This window comes from Pempheris klunzingeri, chromosome 4 (assembly GCF_042242105.1).
Source record: "Pempheris klunzingeri isolate RE-2024b chromosome 4, fPemKlu1.hap1, whole genome shotgun sequence".
Taxonomy (NCBI): domain Eukaryota; kingdom Metazoa; phylum Chordata; class Actinopteri; order Acropomatiformes; family Pempheridae; genus Pempheris; species Pempheris klunzingeri.
Window position 1 is genome coordinate 16,537,212 of NC_092015.1, and position 26,260 is coordinate 16,563,471.

At 43.4% G+C, this 26,260-nt stretch overlaps 2 protein-coding genes across 2 annotated transcripts in view; one reads left to right on the plus strand and one right to left on the minus strand.

Moving 5' to 3' along the window:
- Positions 1-26,260, minus strand: part of anapc15 (anaphase promoting complex subunit 15) — a 256,108-nt gene that overhangs the window by 10,422 nt on the left and 219,426 nt on the right. The window lies entirely within an intron of this gene.
- inppl1a (inositol polyphosphate phosphatase-like 1a) lies at positions 166-24,402 on the plus strand. The gene is made up of 27 exons (XM_070829401.1): positions 166-356; positions 7,265-7,328; positions 8,002-8,149; positions 8,240-8,321; positions 10,068-10,214; positions 10,572-10,662; positions 11,808-11,897; positions 12,687-12,785; positions 14,259-14,409; positions 15,381-15,487; positions 15,939-16,041; positions 16,171-16,367; positions 16,495-16,612; positions 16,918-17,014; positions 17,220-17,358; positions 17,521-17,620; positions 17,761-17,849; positions 17,946-18,027; positions 18,166-18,255; positions 18,853-18,966; positions 19,289-19,465; positions 19,563-19,718; positions 19,945-20,029; positions 20,436-20,522; positions 20,713-21,493; positions 21,920-22,053; positions 22,173-24,402. Exons 1-27 carry the CDS (start codon positions 166-168, stop codon positions 22,267-22,269), a joined length of 3,816 nt encoding a protein of 1,271 aa, XP_070685502.1. The 3' UTR covers positions 22,270-24,402.

Here is a 26,260-nt window from a genome sequence, read left to right on the forward strand (position 1 = left end):
GCCGGCTGCCGTCTGTCCCCTCTCACCGTCGGAGTAACATTTACTGCACTTTTTGTGTCGGCTCCTCTCTCCCTGGACTATTTCTCCCGTCTGGAGGAGCACCGGGAGCTTTACGGAGAAGTCTGGAAGCAGCCTGAGTTGGTCCCGGTGTGAAGGGCTGTGGCCATGGCCGGGGGTGGTGGTGGTGGTGGTGGGGGCGGTGGGGTTACTCCGCTGGGGCCCGCACCGCCGATGTGGTATCACCGGGACCTGAGTCGAGCGGCGGCCGAGGAGCTGCTGGCCCGGGCCGGGAGAGACGGCAGCTTCCTGGTGCGGGACAGCGAGAGTGTCAACGGGGCTTACGCTTTGTGTGTGCTGTAAGTAACTTCACCGACGAGAGCATGAGCTGTGAAAGTGTGTGTGTGCGGCCTGGTTATTGCTTTGTTTACAGGGAAAAGGTTGTGGCTTAGCCAGCGTTTTAGCTCCAGTGTTATTTCCACTTGCACATGCCTCCAGGGAACCTTTTTGCTCTGTGTTTCAGTCAGTGCCGTGGCCAAATACTAACTTTTCTAAAGTTGCATAAACTTTCCTGCAGCAACAAACTGGCATCATTTCCCGTGGTGTGACAGCAAACTGTAGCTGAAGCCTGCGTGTTAAACGAGGTTTCAGCCAAACGCATTTGTTTACTTTCTCCTGGAAGTCACAGCGAGAGAGACTGTCTGTCTGTCTGTCTGTCTGTCTGTCTGCCTGTCTGCCTGTCTGCCCTGCAGTGAAACTCCAGCATGGCACACATCCTCCTGTCTGTCCCCGGTCTGATGTGGTCGCCTGCAGCGCCGTTTTTACAGGGCACAGAAAATGAATGGTGGTGGTAAACATAAGTAGTTAGGCTGCTGAGGCCTTGCTGTTGTTTTAATCTCAGGCTCATGGAAGATCAGAGCAGGGGGTGAAGCAGCTGGCTGAGCTGAGAAGGCACAGATACAGTTTTCCACATAGTGTGACTGTAGTCTGTGTGTCAGGGCTGTGCAGACTCTCCCTGTCACAGGGCCTGACACCCTCTTTGCTAAAACAAGTGATGAAACGACTGCTGTGATTTACACAAGGGAGATGTTGCCACCAACCACCTCCGTGTTCAGCAGACAACATGAACAGCCTCAGTATCTGCTGAACTGAGTGTCCACCTGAGGAGCAGATGATCAGGCTTCACTACACACACACACACTATACTGCCAGTATTTTGTACACTTGACACTGACTCAGCCAAATGTGTCAAATGGACTGTGGAAAAGTGATGTTAAACTTACAAATGACCAGAATGACGCACACAGCCCCCTAGTTTCATGGACTACTGATTGTGCAGATGCAGGAAATAAAAGGCCAGCAGCATGTGACACGATACTCTGACATTGACTCGACCTACATCCCCTGTCTGCAAGTTTACCCCATGATGAGTTCATGGTGAGTGTGTGCGTATACGACAGGCTCATTCTCACTTACTCCTCTTGTTTTACGAGATCCAAAAAGTTGAACACGTACTGGTGACGGTATCCATTTTTCATCCTTTGCTGGATGCACTAGTTATTCAGTAGGTCGCTCTATGACCAGCAACATTCCTCATATCCACGCATCATCCGTTTCCGGTTTTATTCCTGCCTCCACCTCTCCCTTCCTCTCTCCTTTCACCTTTCACATCATGGACTTTGTTTCATCTCAGTTTCCTCCGTGATGCCTGACGCTTGTTGTGGACGGGCTCTACTAATAAAGCTACTGATTTTTACTGAGAAGTTTTACACTGGAGGTTTCGGTAGCTTTGAGGATCATGGCCCTAAAATAGACTCAAACTATTGTAATCTTCAGATGTGAACTTTTTTCCCCCTCTTTTTACGCCCATCATTTCCTTTATTTCCTGTTACTGATTATAGGCAGTAGTAGCTGTGGATGACTCAGGGTGCAGTTTCTTATGTTTTTATTGAAAAAGATGCAACATTTTTATGTTAATATTCAACATTTGCATTTTTGTTTCTTCATTAAAATGAATACAGAAAAGGTCAGATAAGACACTGCATTTCAGTGACCTTAGATATAAACCAGTTGTTCAATACTGTGGTTTTGCTCATGGCAGTTATTGTCATTCAATACTCACTCAGCAATCCTAGTCAGTGATCATCAGGATATTGATTATGTATATTGGTTATCTTAAAAGGACACACAGAAGTGAAATAAAGGTGGTTTCAATTTCCTGTACCTTGCGCCATTTGCTTTGTTAATTTTGCAATCATTTGGTTTTGAGTGTTATCGATGTATCATTCATTCATCTTTTTTTATTTATTTTTTTGATAAATGTAGACTTCCTCTCATAAAAGCCATTCAGGAACAGGCAGTTTTCAGAGGGTAAATATCTGTGACTTTGTATTCGCAGAATTCAAAAAGGATTCATCACTATGCTCATTTTTAATTTACACCAGTCATGGGATGGGCGTTGCAAATGAGATGCGGTGTAATGTGGCATTGACTGGTGCGATTTTAAACAGAAAACAAGTTAATGAGTTAAAAAAAATATCTGCAAAGCTTCGAAAATCACACGTCAAGTTGTCTAGTTGTTCATTCAACTAAAGTCATAAAAGTCATAAAAGGGATGTCAAACCATAAATGTTGTCTTCAGCTCGCACTAGGTAATTGATAATATTTTATTGATACCAGTGCCTTTCCTTCCTGTTTTATTATCGCTGAGCTTGTGTAATCCCCATGTCTACGTACTACGAAAGAAGCCACATTTTGGACTGTTTCCTCCTCTCCGCCATGACTACTCATGGCAACATAGATGCACCTGTTTGATGTCATTTTTTTTCAATGCACAGCTGTTAGAAAAAACATGCCGACATTGATAAAAGGAGTCGATATTCTCTGAGGCTTACGATTCAATCAGATGGATCAGATCATTTTGAACCAGTTCTCAATTCCCAGCTCTTGGTGACACATTTAGTATCTCACAAGTCCTTTGGCAGATCTCACTTGGTAAACGTTTTCTAGTCTACATTCATACACAGCCAAATTGTGCAGCACAGTTCACAGTATAAAACATTTCACACTATGTCTCAATACGGAGGCACGTAGCATGTGGGCCAGTGTTGTTAGATCAGTATGACAGAAACAAGCGGTCTGTCTTCATAAATGATGTGTTTGTAGACTGATGACTCAGTATTTCTCAACAACCTTTGAAGCTGTACAGGAAAAAAAAAGAAGTGGAATCTCATACTCATACATAAAATTGTGCTAATATTGCAGAGAAAATAGATGCATTTGAGGAAGTAAAATCTGAATCATCGGAGGCACGGGAAGGTTCCAGACTGCTGAATGACACACTGTTTTCAGTCATGGCCCTGGTGTGGCGTTCTGGAGGCTCTGGCCTGATTTCTACACCAGGTCTTTTTCATGTTGGACATCATATCAAACGTACTTTCTTTTCGAGGGCTTTTGAGACACCACTGTGTTTAGGACGTGTTTCCACTTAGCTCTTTTGCATCAGGCCTTTGGCTTTTACTTCCTCTTAGTGCACATGTAAAGCTGCAGACTTTTGGGTTTTTGTGCCTGTGTGCAAGTTTTAGGATAATACTGTGAAGTGGCCACTTTGACCAGTGAACCATTTGGCAATGTCAAGACTGACAGTTATATCAGCTCAGTTTGTGCTGAGTGCAGATACAGAGCACTGTATCTGTTAGCAGGGGGTGTTTGGTATTTATGCACCAGATAAAATATATTCGATAGTTTGTCATTTACCGCCACAGTGTGTTTAAAAACAGCCTGCTAGCTAAGATGATGGCTAGAAAATTTCTCAAATGCATCCAGCTGCAGCGCCACATTTTTAGATTCCATCAAGCGAGCTGCCAACCATCGGGTGATGTGCTGCTGTGTATGTATCAGTGTGACAACCACTAGATATTGAGTTGTTATCTATCTTTCATACCGGGAGAATGGTTTTCAGTGTCAGTGCAGCACGTCTAAACACGTCGGGGTTCAGGCATGGCCCTCTGTGTCTCTGTGTGTGTTTGAGACCTGGAGGTTTCTGTGAAAGCATTCCTCAGCAGGAGCACGTGTGGGTGGGTGTATCTATTATTGCTTTGTGGAGTTAGTGGGTTGGTAATATTATGTTTTTTTTTCTTTAAATAGCCAGTTTCCAGGTACACACCACTGTGTTAGGTACATTGGTCATTTGTAATGTTTGCTATTTTAGCCAATTTCGTTGTTTTTATAGCTGCAGTTTCTCCTGGCATTTTTTTGTGATTGCATATTAAATGGAAGGACGATTTACGATAGTACAGAAACTTAATGTAGAACATGTGAAGCCTGTTTTTATAATAACTGTTATGAAGCTAAAAGTCCCCCAGACACTCATACCCTCTTTACTTACATCTTCTCCTTTGCGATTGGTATTAATTTAATATGAATAAAGGTAATCAATAGGAAATAGTGGCTTTTGCCTGGATTCACCATATTGGTGTACATCTTGAAAAGAATTAAATTTCCCTTATGCATTTTTTACCTACGTGTTCCTTGTCCTGCACAGGCTGTAGCAATAAGATACTGATAGCCTTTTGAATAATCAGTAGCAGAAGAATGAAGTAGCAAATGTTGAACTGATATTATAGCCAATCAATGAGGTGTTCTGATACACATACAGTTACTGTGCTTGTTAGTGTCGGGGCTAAACTGCCCTGCCTGTCAATGGAGGCTGGATGAGACAGAAGAGAAAGAGGAGGTGGCACTGGAAGCCTACAAGACAGAGGGAGGCAGTGGGGCAGTCATTACCCTCAACATAGACTATTGTTGACAACACACACACACTGTATGCTTTGGGTCTATGTCAATCCCATAATAAGCGTCACCCCCCCCCCCCGTTGTAACTTTGTTGCTACTGAAACAATAGTATTTACTCCACAGACCCCAGAGAATCTCATCAGCTGCCAACAGGAAGACACACACACGCACACACACGCACACACACGCACACACACGCACACACACACACACACACACACACACACACACACACACACACACACACACACACACACACACACACACACACACCAAACACACCACTGTGCACTGCAGGGACTCCTGTGTGCGGATTCTGGGGCATTGGACCTATGATGCATTGTGTTCATAATATGACAGGATGAAATGTGGATGTGCTTTCAGAGGCCAGACACACAAAAGGAACAGTTCATCTCACTGGCTGTGTTTACTGCTGGACCTTGAGCGTGACCAAGTGCTCTATATATATATATATATATATTTATATATATAACATATAACTACTATTGGCAACAATCATATAAATGTGCTGAGTATAAATAAACTCCGCATCGGAGCTACTGCTTCTCAGTGTCCTTGTGGTTCAGCTGGCTGAGTCCCATATCATTTAATTGTGACACTATGGGTTTAAATCTGTGCCAGGACCTTTGTTTCAATCCCCTCCGCCCTCCACCCCCTCTCCTGTATGCTGTCTCATAAAGGCAAGAAAATAATCTTTTATATTTTGGTATCTGAAACCACTCCGTTCATTTTAGATTTTCAATTGGAGTTATCAACGGGTGCAGACCAAAATCCTTTTGGATGCAGTTGGGTAGCTTAGATCTACAAACAGAGCAACAAAACACGTGATGTGGCACTCAGCATAAATTTTACTTTAGTTGTTCGTCTTTTAGAGAAAATATGCTGTCTTGTATTGACACAATATCAGATTCAACAGATTGTTCCACATCGGCGGCTGCCATCTTGGTTGTTTACAAAAATGCCTCAATGGCATATCGTATTGTATCAAAACCTCCCCACATTAGATAATCGGTTGTGATTTGTTCAACCTAGGCCAGGTCGGCTGGAAATCTGTCTGTACGGGAGGGGGGACCAGACGCATCTGCCAAAGCAAATAAAACATGAGCTGGCTGATTCATCTGGTTCCCAGGCTAAGATTCACTGGAAACGGTATAAAATTGCCAGTCAGACACTGGTACCATTTGGTGGCGTGCCAAACACCCTGTTGAATCCTAAAAAATGTTGACTTGATTTTCTAATGCAGAGCCACTGTGCTGCTAGTAATGTTCAGAACTCAGGTAATTAACCATCATGCAGCATCATGCAGCATCAGACTCATATTGAACTGGTCAGAATCAAGGCAGTGAATCCAGGTTTGATAACCTGTATTGAACCTTTCAGACAGACAGCAAACGCAGGTTTATTCCATGTTATCGTGTCTGTTTGAGAGGTGTGTATGTTATATCACCAGTTAAAACGTTCAATTAAATGTGGCACTTTGCTCAAATCTTAACAGAAACTGATGTAGCATCTTACCAAGTTAATTCAGTCCAACCAAAGTGATGAAAAGAAACCATCTTTGTTTTGTTTTTTTAAACATCTTTATACTTTAATCCAGTCCATGTCCATGTGGGACACTGACCCAGAAAGACTAACTAAAGAGCTGAGTGGACAGGCCAGGATGGATTTATGCCTCCCTCAGTTTATACAGAGTATACACACATGCATACTGTAAGTAAACACAGTCTACGCAGAAGTAAAAGTGTTACTTACTTAAGAGTTTTGCATATGCTGACATCCTAACACCCACACATCTAAACACATGCACAACAACGACACACACAAACAGTATGCACACCAACAGACATAAACAACAGCATTTGCTTGGCAAATTGAGCATATTGTGTCCGGTCCACTGAGCAGACATGAAAATCGTTAAACTCCAGCTTGTGGCTGCAGGCGTGTAGTCATGGCTGTGCAATCACAATGTCAGAGTATTGATCTGCGATTGGTGGAGATAAAAAAAAAAAGCTCATGGTTCAATCAGAAATGCAATTCAGATGCAAGTTTGATACACAGTTGTTGACTTAGACAAACACATCACAAATTCTGGGAGTGATTAATTAAAGGACTAATTTTCTTTTAATCTGTAACGAATTTCACGAATTCTGGTTTTGTTTCAGTTTAACGTTGTAATGTAAAACGATTAGGTTTGACTCTGTTCTGCTCTACTGTATCATGCTACTGTAAGGATAAAGCCCACTCACAACTGTGACAGACAGCAACAGGTTGGTGCTCTGTGCAGCGTCTAAACCCCCTCACTCTCATACACTCGCGCACACACACACACACACACCCTGACCGACTGAGGTCAAGTATAAGAGTGTGCTTTCTGACTGTCCCCTCTTTCCCTCTGGCGTTTCTTCTCCTCTGCTCTCTCTTGACACCTTTCTGTTTCTTCCTTTCTCTGCAGGTTTCAGAAGCATGTCCACACATACAGAATCCTCCCAGATGATGAAGGATTTCTGGCTGTACAGGTACAGAGGAGACACACACACACACACTCACACATACACACACTCACATACACCACAGAGACACACACGTGCACACACACTCTTTGCTGAGGTCAAGTGTGTGTGTGCATGTGTGCAGCGAAAACTGTATTTGCTTCAGTAGCAGCTGGCAGGCAGAGATGCTTTTGTTGGCTCTGAGCTCTCTCTCTCACACACACACACACACACAAACAGCAGACTCTTTGTACGTTGTGCCCAACAGCTGTGAAGTCCCCACCACCACCCGCCACACACACACACACTCACAGACGCACACACATAACAGCATGGTGCTTCAGACTATCGTGTGGCCACATCACAGGCATCTGTGTCCCTGCTGTATGATTTTGGGGCTCTTAGCTGTGACGTTGACGAGAGTCTAAAAGTCTAATTTTGCTTCCTGGAACTGAATTTGTTTGGAAGCAATTTACCAAAACACATCTTCCTGGTTTCGATTATATTTAGACTACTGGGTCATATTTGCTTACAAAACATTAAATGTGGAACAATAGGGGCCACCAGAGATTTCAGTAACATGACTGCTTGCAGCCAAGGAGTTTGGATGTAATTGTTATGTTCATACCATGTAGAAAATAGCTCATTCTTTTTCTCTGTCTCTTCCCTCCCCGGCGGCCCCCCTCCCTCTTTCTCTCAGACATCTCAGGGAGTGCAGCCCAAGCGGTTTAAGACGTTACCAGAGTTGGTATCGTTGTACTTGCAGCCAAGCCAGGGCCTCGTCACCACCTTGCTCTACGCTGTCGACAGAGAGGAAACGGCTGTCAGCGATGACAGGGACTACTCAGGTATCTCAAGAGCCCATACAAGCACGCTTGCACCCTCAACGATTGGCTCCACTTTGTCACATGTTAACTCTTCCATTTTGCGATTGGTAGATGGGGAGGATGAGAAGCCACCCTTGCCCCCTCGCTCGGCCTCCACCTCCACTCCCCCTGGACCAGACACGCCCACTGACAGGTACAAAGTCTATACGAGGACTCGTCTCATTGTGTCCAGTTCAATATGATAATGTGTAAGAATCAAGTCACTACCCACAGGGCTTCTTAACCCCTCGCATACGACCATGTTTTGAAAACACACGCAGAGGAAGGACGTGATCGCATCACAAGTCAGCTCTGCTCACAAACATGCCGAGATATCATCGACGAAGCGAACAAACAAGTGTTTCAGTGTTTCTGTCGTATGCGCACATGATGCTGTAAAAAATGTACATATTAATGTCAAACATAGCAAACACACTCTCATGCTCACACGTTCATCAGCACACACGCATTAATATCCTCCCTGAGTGCCTCCCCTCTGTTTGAATAAAGAAGGAAAGCCACATCCTGTTGAAAACCATGTTAGTCACAGATGAGCAAGGCTTTGATGAAGTGTGTGTGCTTATTGCTCTCATCTGTGTATGTTAACAAACAAAAGTCAGTGCCCTCACTCAGACTGTCGTGAAGTGAAGTAGTTGCAGACAAAAGTTGCATCTTGTGGAAACTTTGGCAGAATTTCCTCAAAGAGATGAAACCTGTAACAAGGAATAGTGTGCTGCATTGACTCTTGTCACAGTGTCAGCTGAAGGTGAAATCAATGAAGAAACATCCTCCTTCCAGTCACGGTGGTCCTTGTTTGTCAAGTTGTCGTGGAAAGCAGCGTAAAATCAGCCGTGGAAATCAGCTGTGACACTTCCCATATATAATTGCATACAACTGTGAAAAACCTCCTAACTGAGCACAAAAGACGCATCACAGATCAAAGGCATGAAGGAACAAGTCACCGCCTTTTCATTCACACTTGACACTTTTAATGATCTGCTGGTTTGCTGACGTTGTACATAAAAACAAACAAGACTTAGTTCAGGAGAGTCTACATAGCTTACCTGGAAGCCGCAGTGTAGACCATATTAAAGGATCATGAATGCAGAGATATGCAAATACAAAAGTTTGAGTTTTCATTGCAGAGGTTACACCAAAGGGAATGTTTTATTTGGCCATTTTAGAAGTGCTGTATGGTCTGTCAGCAAGACAGAAACTGAATTATCCGTCAGCTGTGTTTTCTATTAAGGAAAGAGCACCGCAGGAGGTATTGCACAGTATTTTTGTAAAACTAAACATGAGAATTACTTTTCTTTCATGACTTGAGCATTTTAATGTTAAAGGCAGAAACCTGTTAAACAAGTATTAGACAAATTCTTGGCTGGCAGGTCTGCTATAGAGGGAGTGAATGTGTGTGTGTGTGTGTGTGTGTGTGTCTGTGTTTCTGTGTCTGTGGGTGGTAGGGGAGACAGAAGTCAGCTCTCTGTTTTAGAGGAAGTATGTGATGTAAAAAATCCAGACTGCACAGATGCAGTGCACACACGGGTATGCACGCGCTTTGCAAATATGGCCACCATGAAGTCCATGACTGCTCTCTGTTTCTTGATACAAGGAATGTAATTTATCTCCAAACGTCAGCTGAAAGCCGTGTGAGACTCGCGTGTGACAGAATAGACAGTAAAACAAACACTGGAACATACAACTGAGTGCTAGAAAGCTTTAGATTGGACTCATAGTGAAGTCTGAGACAAGTTAAAGATTATCATTCCAGTGTGGATATGCCACTGAAGATGCTGTTTTTATTTGTGCTCGGTATCTGCATTCTTATGTTGTAGAATGTATATGCATGTAGATATTGTTGTTATGAATACTTATTGGACTTTATTTGAATTTGTTTCAGTGCCCCAGCAGCCAATGGCCTGAGCACCATCTCCCATGAGTACCTGAAGGGCAGCTATGCTCTGGACCTTGAGGCAGTCAAACAGGGAGCATGCGCCCTGCCTCACCTCAACAAGACACTAGTGGCCTCCTGCAAACGCCTTAATGGGTACGCCTACATATCCTGAAGACACATACTCTCTTCTCCATGTACATTTTATGCAAAGCTTTTGTTTCATAAATGCGCTCGTCGCTACACTGGCTGGCTAACCTTGTAAGGACTTATAGCCCGCAGAGCTGCCTGCTTCCACAGGTCTTCTGTTGTTTTGGTCACAATGGCACATGTTGTACATTTAGACATTGCGATAAGCCATAGAGAATAAACTTTAATAAAAAGATGCAGACATCCGTGACATGCAGACACATGTTTGTTCCTATATTGTAGAAAGATCTAAATGAAGAGGAAGACACAAGAAGGATTTTGGCACACAATAACTTGTGGGTCTCTGTCTGTTTCCCCAAATAGGGAGGTGGATAAAGTTCTGTCTGGTCTGGAGATCCTGTCTAAAGTCTTTGATCAGCAGAGTGCTTTCATGGTTTCCAAGATGATCCAACAGGTAAGCATCTCATTTTCTTTGTGTGCGCAGGCTTAGTTAGAAAGGAAGCAAGCGGGAGATTTTGTGGGCTCTACACAGATTGTCAAAAATAAACATAATCGGCCTGCATTCATATCCAAGCTTTGAGACTGTATTTAATAACAGTCGGCTATTTAAGGAATAAGGAACACTTCCTCGAGACTATAGCCAACAAGTTCACGCCACTTCCAAAACAGCCACTTCCCTGTTCTCGTTAACAGTTACTTGTTGCATTTGTGGGCAAATTTGACGACTCATCATTTCCACTTTTGCTCACTGTGAAACGTAATGTGATTGAATATGTGACTCATGTCATGAAGTAACAAGTTAACATTTTTGTCTCCGATTTGCTAAATGGTGAAGCTCCTTGTGTACAGAGCAGCCATTCAGAATAACTGACTCAGATTCAGTAAAAAACTGAAATGAAAAAAACAGGTAGAGAGACTGACTATATAACACATGGCCACACACACACACACACACACACACACACAGACATGTGCATGTCGCATGAGGTTGTTGCATACACACACACATCAATACACACACACACACACACACACACACACACACACACACACACACACACACATACAAAAAGTGGTTGTCATGAGGAAAAGCTTGTATTTCCTCCAGGCTCTTCTTAGAACAGCTGAAGTAAACATAGCCACACTACAGTTTTTTTATATTGGTCTTGAAATAGTTTATCACTAGAAAGAAAAAACTCTTTATACTTGCGAGAGATGTTCAAGAGTCAGGCCGAATGTGTTGTGTTTATGTAGATTTCCAACCGATTGCATAGACTGGCTATGCAGTCGTAATAACTTTAATACAGTAAGTTATGGGTAATGTCTCTGTGTGCTGTGCACTTCTAATGAATCTTAATTAAACGCTTAAAAACACTTCAGTGACCAATTTACTAAATCATAATCCTCGTCAACAAACATGTTGTTGCATCTCTATCCTTAAAAACGTGCTGGTTTACTTTCAAACAATGGCAGTAAAACATTTCACCACACTCTTTCTTTCTTACTTTCATACTGTTCTTCAAACCGCACAACTTTTATGGGTTCTGATTGTGTTGTGTGTTGTGTGTTTTTTTTTTTTTTTTTTTTTCTCTCCATTAGTCGGTGAATCAGGGTGGAGACCAGGAGCTGGAGAATCTTGTGACTAAGCTGGCAATTCTCAAAGACCTGCTGTCCTCCATAGAGAAGAAGGTACATACACATATTCAGTCATGTGTAGGCATGCACCCTCACACACGATCACTTCTGCTTCCTCTGTCACACACACATGATGGATCATCTGTCCAGATGCCCTGCTGGCTACATGCATAGCCCAGTATTAAGACTCCAGGCTGAGGTGTGTGCGTGTGCGTGCGTGAGACAAAGTGAGAGAAGGTCACTTCTCTGGGGAAATTTTGTGACAGTTTTGGACAGAGCAGTCATTTGTCCATTTGTTGATACAGTCTGTTAAAAGGTATTTGCATAAGGTGTAATGGTAAGAAAGCCCTACGGAGAGGCTGTGCCATGTAGATCATAACAGGAAAGTATTTAAAGTTTATTTTGTGTACCTAATAATACCTAACATGATTTTTGGAGCACAGTAAACTCCACCATCTAGCCTTTCTGCTTTTGTTTGACCAGCTCTGCCATGTTAACTGGTCATTTCTACCTGGAGGAGGGGCTTTAGCTGCCCCCGAAGGAAATGGCCTCACTGCAATCAGCCAACATGTCTTGAGTCATGTGATGTCATTGGCTCCACCTTCTCTGCTGCTGTTAGATCACATCCAGGAAATGGGAAACTGTTTCCGTTTTGACACCAACACTGAAAAACAATATAGTTGGTCTGGTTGTCTTCTCTTTTGTCTGTTTGAGTCTTTGTGCCCTCCTGTGTCTCTGTTCTTAAATTTTTTATGGTTCTTTTTCTGAGTTGTTTCTCTCTCTCTCTCTCTCTCTCCCTCCCTCTGTCCCCCTCTGTCTCTCTCTGTCTTGTTGCCCCCTCAGGCTCTGAAAGCTCTCCAGGACATGAGTTTGTCCTCTCCATGCTCCCCTCCTCCTCTCTCTATGCGTCACAGCAAAGCCATCCCTGTGCAGGCCTTCGAGGTACTTGTGTACATCCACACACACACACACACACACACAAACACAAACACAGACACATTTTGTCTGTGGCTGTCTCTCCCTCTGCCGGATGATGTGAGGTCAGTGTTAATGCTGTAATGATAATGTCATCAGTTCCTTGCTGTTGGCCTGGAAGTGCATCATATAAAAACTGAAAGTATTTTTTTTAATCCTTAATTTAATCAGGGAAGGGTCCCATGAGAAATATCTGCGTTTTAGCACTTATCAAAGTAAAACAACACTTATCATGACACTCCATGGTCTCAAAGGCAAACTGCCCCCTATGGGACATTCAGGCTCAACCCTGTTATAAATCTAGGAACGCAGCTTATAATTAAAATATTAAATCTTTCATATTTCCTGTTTTATGACAGGAATAGGAAGATTCGTTAAAGACTATTGTGATTGTGTAGATTTCAGTCTGGAGGGCAAACTGAGACCTCCAGATCTGATTTATTAAATGCTGCTATGTGAACTCACATGTTCCTCGACACACCGTGTTGTGCAAAGCTGATGCGAGACCAAAGGAATGTTTGTAATGCACTTCCGGTTGCATTGTCAATGGCTTTGTCATAGTCTATGGTATTTATCACTTTTGCTGACATATTCCCACATGCAATGAGTTCGCGTGTACTCACTGTGGGTGTGACGTGTGTACAAGGGAAATTTGGTACATTGGTTGTAAGATTACTGTTGTGTTATTTTGAAACTGTGCCAACAACATCAGAGTAATATGAATGGTTAGTGATTCAGAGTTGAGGAAAGAGGTAAAGAGAGACAAAAAGAAGTAGAGGAAAGAATAGAGCGAGAAGGAGAAGGAAGAACAGATGAATGATTTGAAATATTGGTTGTCAGCCAAGTCTGCATCCTCTGTGGTGGCCTCTTTTCAGCAGCTTCCTGTTGCACAGGAACAGAAATGTTGTTTCGATGAGGAGATGGGTTTAAGGTTTAAGATGTGGCACTTGATTCGCACACAGACACAAAAAGTGACCTCCTCATGGTTTGTCATGATGAGACTCAACAGTGCGTTTATGTCTTCTTCTTTATATTGTTTTCGGAGAGTTTGTGGGTTTTATGCCCTATGGATTCAAACACAAGAGGCTCACTTTGTCACAGGACTGTAAAGACATTTCTAAGGTATGCGAGGAAGAGAAGTTTCTGAAATTCTGTGCCAAAACTGCAATTGAGGGAATCGGAATATTGTATATGATCAATTTTCAGATTTTGGCTGCATATAACTAGTTACTAGACCAGATTTAAAACTCTGCCATAAAAGCGGCAAACCTGTTTTGTATATGGTAACACTACAGGGGTCCACTGCCGGGACTTTGTAGACCCCTAGTGGTTGTGAGGGTTTGACATGTATTTTTGGAGCTCTGTGGACATCATCTGTGTGTGTGTGTGTGTGTGTGTGTGTGTGTGTGTGTTTAATGCTCCTCCTCTGCTCCTCTTCAGGTAAAGCTGGATGTTTACCTGGCAGAGCTGACAAAGATAGGAAAGAGTCAAAAGTACACCCTGTCTGTGGACGTGGAGGGAGGACGACTGGTAGTGATGAAGAAGGTGAAGGACAGCCAAGAGGACTGGACCACCTTCACACATGACAAAAGTGAGAATCACACAAGCGCTCCTTGCACAATAACCACAGTATCTTCAGAAGTGAGATGAGTAATCAGTGTTTCTTCCAGGAATGATTACTGAGAAGATATCTGTTTAACAGAGACAGTAAGCCATTCAGATAGTGAGTTTGTAGGTGACTTTCTAAAAAAAAAAGAAGCTATTCATTAGATACATATGTGGTGTTATCTGTGTGAAATACCACCTTTTATGGCCTGAAAGTACAGTCAAGCCTGAAATTATTCATACCCCTGGCAAATTTTGACTTAAAGTTACTTTTATTTAACCAGCAAGTTTTTTCTTGATTGGAAATGACACAGGCGTCTCCCAGAAGATAATAAGACGACGTACAAGAGGCATCATTGTGGAAAAAAATATTTCTCAGCTTTTATTTACATTTGAACAAAAAACGGCATGTCCTAAATTAATTAATTAATAATACTTTGCACTGTAGCCACTGGAACTTGAAACCATTTAGATATGGCCTTATAGCCCTTTCCTGACTTGTGAGCAGCCACAATGCGCAGCCGCAGGTCCTCAGTGAGCTCCTTTGTCTTAGCCATGACTGTCCACAAACCAACTGCAGAGAGCTGCTGTTTTTCACCTGTTGAGTTGATTAAAACAGCCGTTCCTAATGAATCAGGGTAATTAGGATGCTTTAGAACAGCTTGGACTATTTGGAATGGTATAGAACTTTGGATTTTCCCATTGACTGTGATAGTTTGCAAAGGGAATGAATAATTTTGGGCTTGACTGTGTATAAAGTTTTTATGGTGCTTGGAGGTGGTCTGTATTTTGAACGAGGTACAAAACTCTGTGGGAAAACTCTTAACAAAGTGTCAGTTTTAGCTCCAAACACTCTAAATGTTTCTGTGTCCTCCCCGTCTTTCTGTCTCTGTCTCTCTCCCTTCCTCCGACTCTCGGACTCCTGCTTGTCTGGCTGTCTATTTTTTTCTGTCTCAGTCCGTCAGCTGATCAAGTCTCAGCGGGTGCAGAATAAACTGGGTATTGTCTTTGAGAAGGAGAAGGACAAGAGCCAGAGGAAAGACTTCATTTTTGCTAGTGCCAAGGTACACACACACACACACACACACACACACATACACACACACACACACACACACACACACACACACGGACACACACACACACACACACACACACACACACACACACACACACACACACACACACACACACACACACACACACACACTCATGCTTTTCCTTGCTGTTACTCAACCATTCAAATAGACATCCATACACCATATTCAAACTGACAAGGAAATACTCTCACAAATACTCCCACATTTCCCTTTTATTTGCATATTCATAATCAGAGGAAGGACACTAACAGTCAGTGTGTGTGAAACTAAGTTCATAGAGGAAATGTGTGTATGGGTATGTGCCACAAATCCTGGTCCTGCTAGTCAGCTTTTAAGTAGTGCTACTTAAAAACAAGGTGCGCTTTTGTGGCAGCCTCCTCTCACTGATGTGTGTGTGTGTGTGTGTGTTTTTCAGAAGCGGGAGGCTTTTTGCCAACTGCTGCAGCTGATGAAGAACAAACATTCCAACCAAGACGAGCCAGACATGATCTCCATCTTCATAGGCACCTGGAATATGGGTCAGACACACACAGACATTATTTTTAGTGTCTTTAGATTTGTCGTTCTTTGCAGCCTTACCTATATTAATAGTACCACATGACATTAATATTTTAATGAGAATTTACCTTTTTGGTCTTTGTCTGTAGGCTCAGTGCCTTCGCCTAAGTCTGTGGCTTCCTGGGTGTTGTGTCGTGGCCTCGGCAAGACGCTTGACGAGATGACGGTCACCATCCCTCATGACCTCTATGTGTTCGGAAGCCAAGAAAACTCTGTGTGTGACAGGGAATGGGTGGAGTCCCTACGCGCCCTGTTGAAAGAACAGACTGAACTGGATTATAAACCGGTGAGGGAAACAGGTTTTGGTACAGTGAGGTTTTAAATGGAGAACCATTAGGCTGAATATCATGTTCTTTCATTACAGAGATGATGACTACAGGTTTCTTATTGTCTGTTGTTGCTATTGGTTGCAGATCGCAGTTCAAACTCTGTGGAACATAAAAATCGCTGTTTTGGTGAAACCTGAACACGAGAACCGGATCAGCCATGTGGGAATGTCCAGTGTGAAGACGGGCATTGCCAACACACTGGGTAACAACACTACTCAGTACTACTACCACTCCACCACATGCTTTACATCCTTGTTGAACTTAAATTGAATTAAAGAGGTTGATTATGATTTTATTGTTGTTGCTCTTGTGGTCACACAAAAAACGTGACTTTAGTTAAAAAGAAAATATCTGGTATCAGTACGATCAAAATGCCTTAAATAAACCTCTAAACTTTAAAAGTAACCTTAGACAATAACATTAATCCACCACATGTTTTTTTCTAAGTAACGTTTGTCATTAGTCAATTACTATATTTCATTTAGTTTATTTTTTATGCTTTCTTAGGTAACAAAGGAGCGGTGGGTGTATCCTTCATGTTCAATGGGACATCTTTTGGCTTTGTGAACTGTCACCTGACATCAGGGAATGAGAAGATTGCCAGGTACCCACCACAGTCCTACACACTATGTACGGCTGTTTCTTCCTGGGGTCTTGCGTTGCAATTTTACTTGGTGGCGACAGACTAAAATTGTTGATGATAAACTATCCAGTGCGTCAGGAAACATCAAAGATGTTCTCAACACACACTTATTCCCTTAATCTCTTATTAACCTGTGATATGTGGGTGTGGACTGTGGCTCCTACAGGAGGAACCAGAACTACCTAGACATCCTACGCCTGCTGTCACTAGGAGACAAACAGCTGAGCTCCTTCGACATCTCTCTGCGCTTCACACACCTCTTCTGGCTGGGAGACCTCAACTACAGGCTGGATATGGACATACAGGTGAAGCAGGACACACACACGCACACACACACACACACACACACACACACACACACACACACACACACACACACACACGAGACAGACATGCACAGAGTTATGAAATGCAGCAGATTTAGATGACACCTCATTTTGCTTTCTCTTTTGTGTGTCTGTGCGCAGGAGATTTTAAACTACATTAACAGGAAGGAGTTTGAGCCCCTGCTGAAGGTGGACCAGCTCAACCTGGAGAGGGAGAAGAACAAAGTATTTTTACGCTTCGGTTAGTAGACCTGTGTTGCTGCCTGAGATGGTCATTATTGATAGTTAAAATACCACAACATGAAGAGATAGTTGCTTTCCTCAACACACGCAACACAACACAGCAATTTCATTTCATTTTGTGCGTCTGCTCGCTTGTAGCGGAGGAGGAGATCTCATTCCCACCCACCTACCGTTACGAACGTGGCTCAAGGGACACGTACGTGTGGCAGAAGCAGAAGGCCACAGGGGTATGTTCACTAACTTAAATAATATCACAGACAGACTGTATGTCCTCTCTCTGCGAGTCGTCTTGATAATTCTACTGTGTCGTCCATCTGTCCCAGATGAGGACTAATGTCCCATCCTGGTGTGACAGGACCCTGTGGAAGTCATACCCAGAAACACACATTGTGTGCAACTCCTATGGTGAGAAAATCATACAACCCACTTTTGTTTCAATTCAGTGTAACAACGGTCAATTTTAGCAACTGAGTGTAGTAATACATTTCAACTAAAACGACTGACCAACGTACCTACTTGAGTGTATGCTCTTTTGTTTGTCAGGCTGTACAGATGATATAGTGACCAGTGATCATTCCCCTGTGTTTGCTACCTTCGAGGTGGGGGTGACCTCCCAATTTGTCTCCAAGAAAGGTACACGTGGTTTAAATTCAATTCTTCACAAAAGCATTAACTTTCTATTTTCTATTTCCTTCTCCGGTCATTCGCTGTCCTTCCTGATTTGACTTTGTGTGTCTTCCTTCTGTTCTCGCTCTACAGACTATGTGGCTGTAACAAAAGGTTTTCAAAATAGAGCAGACTCTGTGCGTGTTTTAAGAATTTCATGATGATTTGTTTATTTTCCACCTCAAATCTGGACAGTTTGTGATGTACTCCAGTAGTCTGGTAAATGACTCCCATCTGAAAGAGACCAGAAATATGCAACGAGCTGAGATGAATAGAGGGGAAAAAATTCAGCGGCCTGTTACTCATCCTCCATGTTCATTCATTCTTTGTTCTCATTTTGCCTTATTCATGATCTGTGAACTGTTTAATGCTCACTCCTTCTGTGATTTTTTTTTTTTTTTTTTTTTGGAGCGAAAGGTCACATTTACAAGTCAATTACTAATTGTGTTTCTGTCCTTTGTACGTGATATTCTGCGCCACCTACTCAGATCAGTCTCTCTCTCTCTTTTCTGTCTTCTTTTCCATTACCCCCCCATCCCCTCCTGTACTCATGTTTCCTCGTAGGTCTGCCAAAGTCTTCAGAGCAGGCTTACATTGAGTTCGAGAGCATTGAAGCCATTGTGAAGACGGCGAGCAGAACCAAATTCTTCATTGAATTTTACTCCACTTGTCTGGAAGGTGAGATGAAAGTGCTTGCACAGTACAGACAGGGTTACTGTAACTCCAATCGGATGTAATGAAATTGTATGTGTTTCTTTTCTTCGTATCTTTCCCCCTCCCTCCCAATCTCAGGAAGTCAGTATACCTTTAAGCTGGAATCCAGTGTTTTGTTTTTACCTGCTCTGTATCCCCACCTCCTGTCCACCATATACTTTTGAATGAAATGCAACAGAAACATCTCCCTCCTCTTCTTCCCTTTTCCCCTTCCCACCTCCTTCCCTTTGTCATCTCTCCCACCCGCTCTGCCCTGCCTTTCTCTCTCTCTGTCTCTCATCTGTAGAGTTTAAGAAGAGCTACGAGAACGACAGTCAGAGCAGCGACAACGTCAACTTCCTGCGTGTGGGCTGGTCCAACAAGCAGCTGACGACGCTCAAACCTCTGCTCTCAGAGATCGAGTACCTGCAGGACCAACATCTGCTGCTCACAGTGAAATCACTGGATGGATACGAGTCCTACGGTATAAAGACAGCGTTTATGTTTTGCTGTGTCTATGCAGTTCTTAGGAGTTGACTGTCTGGCTGACAAACAACCATGCGTGTTGTTTCCCCTGCTAGGAGAGTGTGTGTTGGCCCTGAAGTCCATGATTGGCAGCACAGCACAGCAGTTCCACACCTACCTGTCCCACCGTGGAGAAGAGACCGGCAATATCAGGGGGTCCATGAGGGTCCGAGTCCCCTCTGAAAGGATGGGAACCAGAGAGAGACTCTATGGTAACACACTGTGTATAACTGCATGGTGATAATCTAGTGTGCTTTGCAGACAAGCGGGTCTGAATCAGAGATGCAAACAGACACAAAGAGAGACAGTATTCCTAACCAGAGGAGAGGGAATGTGTGAATGAAGCAGCTGAGAGACATGAAGCATGAAGTTTGTCGTAGGACAAACTGTAAGTGTCTCATGTTAAATTTTACATCTGTTTTTATTGATCTATTTCAGAGTGGATCAGTGTGGACAAGGACGAAACGGGCGGACCCAAGGGGAAATCCACTATGGTATCCAGAGTGGGACATGAATACGTCAAGTCAGTATATTTGTACTCTTTTAATTTTGCACTTGATGTAGTTTTATAGTCAAACACTATGTGTGTATGTCAGTCACATCATCCCCTTTTTTTCCATCAGTCTTTAATACAGCAGAGATCCTGTCATCATGTTGTCCATCCTGTCAGAGTCAAAGTGGCAACAGGAACCAACACACAGGATTATGTGATAATATTTGATTGGAAATTAAATTAACCCCAATATGTTTGAAATGCTGACTTTTTTTAGTCCAGTTAAGTTTTGGGAGCTTGAATCTATTGTGCAGATACTCTCTGTTTGTACCTGTTACTGAATCTGATATCCTGAACCTTGTGCCGGACACAGACACCTTTCTGAATTCTCTAGTTTTCCCACTTGATAACTTGCTACAATGTGATCTTGATGCAGGCCATCTACAGTTCGTAAACAGCTTGGAGAGCTTGGAAAGGTCAGTGAGGAGGGAGAGAGGACCGGCAAGGAGGAAACAGCTGCAAGGTGCAAACACATTCATTTACTTTAGACATAATAATTTTATAATTATGTATAAATATAAGTTAACCACACAAAAGATATGACCACTTAGACACATTTTTAAAGTGGAAAGATCCACACAGAAAAAAGTAAAAATTGTGACACAAAAGATATACCATCAATCACCTGTTCTGTTAATGTGTGTATTGTGAAGGCCTAAACAGGAGGCACCAGACGGGGACCCATCCATCAGCAAGAACAGCTACAATAATCCTGCCTACTACATCCTGGAGGGCGTCCCCAACCAGTCTGCAGCTGCCCTTTCGGCCGAGCATCTCCCATCCCCTACATCGGCAAACCCCCAGGTAGCTAAAGCCCCTCTGCCCTCGGCTGGAGCTCGAACCAAACCCCCCTATGTGGCCTCGGGGCCCTCTCACCCACGCAGACCCATGACAGGGCACTCGGTCCGCACCATCAGTGAGGAGGGCACCACAGAGGATGACGGGGGCACCTGCGTAGCAGGAGTGCAGGGGGGTGGTGTCGGAGCAACAGTTGGAAACACACTGAATCGTCCCCCTCCTGACTTCCCCCCTCCTCCCCTCCCTAAGGCAGCCCTGGAGATGGCTGCAGAGACCCCCTTCCCCAAAAATCGCGCTCTTTACCCAGACTTAGCTGAGGTCAGGATCCCAGCAGCCAGTCCTGCTGCCCCACTGGCCCACGGTGAGGGTTTTAGACGAGGAGGAGGAGGAGGAGTAGCAGTAGTAGTAGGAGGAGGAGGAGGAGGAGGACCAGGGGCATTGGACGACCAGTCGTGTTCTGTGCTCCAGATGGCAAAGACACTGAGTGAGAGTGAGTTTCCTGGGCAGCCTCCACGTGCTCCTTCTGCACCGCCGCCTCTCAGAGGGCAGCCGATGGGTTTAGGTCTGGACGCCTGCCGCACCTTCCCACCCAGAAATCCCATCACGGAGAGTATTGCAGAGGACATGCCTGAGGAGGTGAGCCCTTCATTTGAATTCACATTTAGTTTAGTGGCTGATTCGAGGGGATTTTTGAAAATTCGATGCAGTTGTTGATGCTTTGGCCGCCACAGGGAGTGAAGCTTTTTGGGTTGTTATGGGTAGTTTCTTTCAAACCATCCCAGTTTTTGTACAATGTCAACTTGGATGTGACACTCCTATTTTTTGTAACCTTTGTTCTTACAACCATCTGTAAGATTTCACCACAGGATCTCAATATCTATTGATACATCTTAATCAAAGTTTTAGTGCTTCCTTCTTGGGGTGAAGAAGAAGAAGAAGAGAGCCCATCCCAAGCTCACATGTTGTATCTTCACTGTCCAGTGACAATGTTGGCAGCTGTAATGAGCGGAGATGCTCCTACAGCAGTTTTTCATTGGTCCTGTGTTTCTTTTCCCTGTTCAGGCCCTCTGGGGCAGCAGTAGCTCGTCTTTGTCTGTTGGGGAGTCTTCGGTGGGGGAGTGGCTGCAGCGACTGGGACTAGAGAGGTATGAGCAGGGGCTTCTGCACAACGGCTGGGACGACCTGGAGTTCCTCAGGTACATACACTCACGCACCCATTCTGAATTATAGCAAATCTGTGCTGTTTGCTCTGATCTACCGGCTTTGTCACTTCTTTTTAAGCATTGCTTTCTCACATCTTGTATTGTTTCTGCAGTGACATCACTGAGGAGGACCTGGAGGAGGCGGGAGTGCTCGACCCAGCACACAAGCGAATCCTGCTGGAGAGCCTCAGGCAGCAGCAACAGAAATAGACTGTATCAAACTGGTCCAAACTGGCCTGGGACCTCACCAGGTCCCAACAGGCCAAATATCAGCTGAACTGAACTGAGCTGAGCTGAACTGAGCTGAACTGAGCTGGAACGTGCCAATCGATACCAGACTGTGCCTTCTGAGAGAAATTGCACTCCATTTGTACTTTCGAAAAAAACACTTGTTGAACCACCATCCTTTTTCATGTGTACTGTATGTGTGTTGTCTTTGTCAAAGAGGTGGCCTTATTTGATGAGAATCATTTCAGTCCTTCAGGCATCACTACGTAACCCTTTGCTTTAAACCTAGCGAGAAGATGCAGGGTGAGATAATATTATCCTCTGGTCAGACAGAACTGGAGATGCGGCTCACGTGTAGAGCAGCTGACGCCTTTGATTGTGTCGTCATGTGTGTCGAACCATCAGGTCTGACCTGCTGCTTCAGGCTATTGATAAAGCTTGTTTCCCTTTCTGTGTCTTGTCTTGAGCGCTCCTAATGGGACGCCAGAGCCTTAAACACTCTGCCTGTGTTTTGTGCTCTTTAAACATCAAGGTGTTCTTCTCTGAGTCTCTGGTTTTTTTTCCACCACTAACGGTCACATTTGGAAAAACTGAGAATTGTTAGAGAGCACTCAGGGTAACATCAGCCCACAGCTCTGGCAGAGGAAGCCCCTCGCTTCTGTGACGGCAGCAGACAGGAAGTGGTGACAGGAGAGAAGCTAGTTCTGACTAATTTCAGACTAAAGTAAGCTCAATTTTTCAAATTTTGTAGTTTAGTGATGATGTTTGTGGCACTGTTGTTTAAATGGTGGCATTTGTTGTCTCAGTGTCTCTGCATGTATTTATGGTTTTATGTTATTTTTATTTTTTTTTTTTTAATGATAAAAGGGAATATGGAGCAAAGCAACCAAACCAGTGCTGGTAGAATTAAATGTGCATATTTCACCCTGGTGCAACATTTAAGCGACTGCGTTCGCCATCGCTGTCAACACTGACGTGTCAGCAGATGTAAACGCAGCATAAAGATTTAGCATTTGGTTGATTGGTCGGGTAAAATCAAGTCGATAAGGCACATGAGTTAATAAATGCTGCACCAAAGTCAAGTATCACTTTGAAGACTTCAGCACATTTCTCATGCTCACGCCTCAACTGTCTGTGAGGACATTAAATTTCAAATTTACAGAAGACAAATCTTATTTTAGCATCATATGACCCAGGTTTGATCACATCTTCTACTCGATTCATTTCAAATTGTGTAAACGGGGACAGTGTTCAGGGAATTGGTAAATATAACCAATTGAATTAACTAATGGTCTTTCTAAAGATCTTCTAAACCATCGTATTGTCGTTATTGTGGGAAAACCATTTGTCAACAAAATATCTCCTAGAGATTTGTCTTATTTGACTGAATTTCTTTTTGTTACGTTACTAGAGGCGCGGCCTGGTGGGAGAGTGAGTCACCTCTCATACATTAGTCACAGAGCAGTCAGGATTCTGCAGGACACTGATGTTGGTATGAAGAACTGTTGTTGTTTCCCAGTCAAACCAGCAGGTGATGCTGCTCCTCCATAGACCAGTAGATGCTGACTGTGGAAACTTTGGGGAAATGAGATGCTCATGTTCGACTTTATAGTTCTACTCAATAGTTTGTTTATAGGTTATTCTTAAGCACTTACAAATCTTAGGGTTAATTCAACTGTTAGTGCTCAGACTGCCTTTATTTGTTCTTAATTTAAATCCTGCCTCCTTTTCTGACTGAGAGACAAGAAGCCAGACTGATGAGCCAGTTTATTGTGGTTTTAAGAGATGCTGACGTGGAGACGCCTCCACACACCTGGCACCTTCCCTTTTATCAAGGTTGAAAACACAAAACTATTCCTCCAATTACACACGCAATTTGCTTTTGCTACTAAAATATGATGTAAAAATATTTAGCCATATTAACAGCTCGCTAAGAAAAGGCCTCAAATGTAGAATGTGCTGTTGCATAATTGGGGACTAAATCTGATGAAATCTTTAAGGATGTGATTGCGCTCCTAATTTTCCTCGTGACCCAAATACATCCTTGCCTGTGTTATGTGTTGTACATTGTGTCTAAAATTTTAACAGCCAAACAACCATAATACAAAGAATGTGGATCTGCTGTTCAGATGTGTTCAATCTAATGACTTTTTAAGCCTTTTTGTGTTCTGTGTGTGTGTTCTGTGTGTGTGTGTGTGTGTGTGTGTGTGTGTGTGTGTGTGTGTGTGTGTGTGTGTGTGTGTGTGTGTGTGTGTGTGTGTGTGTGTGTGTGTGTGTGTGTGTGTGTGTGTGTGTGTGTGTGTGTGTGACTTGCCATTGTTGTTTTCTCTGACACACTCCACTTTATCTCGTTCCTTCATGTAGTCTCCTGTTTTGGTTGTATGTTAAGTTAATGGAAGTTGTTCGCCCATGTAATTTTTTTTTTTTTCAATTAAAATCTAATATCTTTCCTTATTTTACAGATACACTCATTTTTTATTTTTTTTGTCATCTGCAGGGAAAGCTGAAAGGATGAAACGGTTATGGTCCGTGAGCCGTAGGCCTGCCTCATTAAAGGAAAGGGAGAGAACGCGCGGTAAAATGAAAATAAGTGACAGTCATTTAAGTTTTTATTTAACCATGACTCCAGGAGCTGCACCTCGGTGCTCGTTAAAACGGCTTCTGCACATAACACACAACACTCTCATCACTGTGCCACATACAAGAAACCAGATCATTAAACACGTCACGTAGTGCTTCCATAATGTAGATTTATTAGAATATTCAGAGTAGTGCTATAACTTCTCATTCACTAGAGCTTCTGTCGATTCATAGTTTTCATGGACGTGTTGGACTGTGGGACAGATGCTCTGCAATGAAATAAATCTGTAAAGCAACATGAGAGAAAGAAACAAAAGGCTACCTAATATTTATATTACTAATTACGGAATTTACAGTCACAAAATGTCATGAAGCCGTTTAAAGAAACGTGTGGATTTCTCACTGACATGATAAAGAATATTAATAAATACATGTTTTTTTTTTTTTTCTTCATCTTCTTCAGATGATTTGTGGAGTCAACCCTCCCCCATAAATCAGCTCTGAAATCAGTCTTGTCTCAGTGATTTGCAACAAAATAAAATAGGGATGTAGGTACAAACAGCTGCTTTTTTTTTTTTGCCTTTTTAGCAAAAAAAAAAAGATGGGGATCAGCAGGAACAAAATCAGACTACTAATGGACATACAGTAGAAAACTCCAGCATCCGTCTTCATCTCTGTCTATATATTGTCGACGTCTGACCAGCTTGCGTTGCATTTCCGAGAGATCATCCCATGTTCGACGGCTGTGGGATTATTAGTGGAACTGGGCTGATTCAGATAGAGTTCACATCACAGACCGAAGCATGGCTCGCTGAACAAACTCATCCCTTCCCATCAATCCAGCAGGAGAATCATGAAAAGAATCTCTTCAGTCAGTGACGAAAGTGAGAAACGAGCCTCATGACCATGATACCAACATCACAAGTCAGTTATATAAGTAGATTGACAGGTCTGTAGGTTACTCTGCTCGCTGTGTAACTTCACCCCCCCCCCCACCCAAAGAACAGTGCAGGAAACCACAGAAGAGGTCTCCGGGTCTGTCCTCTGCAGAGTTTTAACAAAGTGCCCACTGTTTGATAGAGAAAGGCATGATGGGATTGAGAGAGTGAAGGGACGGGGCCGTAAAGCCTGTGGGAGGGGGGCACATTGAGGGTGAGAGTTGGGGAGTCGGAACTTGTTACAGTAAAGGAGGAGGAGGAGGGGATGAACTGGGGAGGTGTCTGGTCTGGACCCGGCTGCTCTAATTGGATTTTGGGGTGCTCTGTTGCGCTCGGCAAAGAGGTTTAGGGGGACCCTGTTGGCTTCTGGTGGGACTCTGTGTGTCAGGGGGCTTAGAGGAAGTTGTGCTTGAGGGTGAAAGTTTTTTTTGTTTTGTTTTGTTTCCTCAGCAGAG

What these genes read in the sequence shown, in the direction of transcription:
- inppl1a (XM_070829401.1), top strand. Translation starts at nt 166, where the DNA reads ATGGCCGGGGGTGGTGGTGGTGGTGGTGGGGGCGGTGGGGTTACTCCG. An exon ending in AAGGATTTCTGGCTGTACAG is followed by an intron (nt 7,329 to 8,001) that starts GTACAGAGGAGA and finishes TCTTTCTCTCAG; the next exon opens with ACATCTCAGGGAGTGCAGCC. An exon ending in GGCTGGATATGGACATACAG is followed by an intron (nt 17,359 to 17,520) that starts GTGAAGCAGGAC and finishes GTCTGTGCGCAG; the next exon opens with GAGATTTTAAACTACATTAA.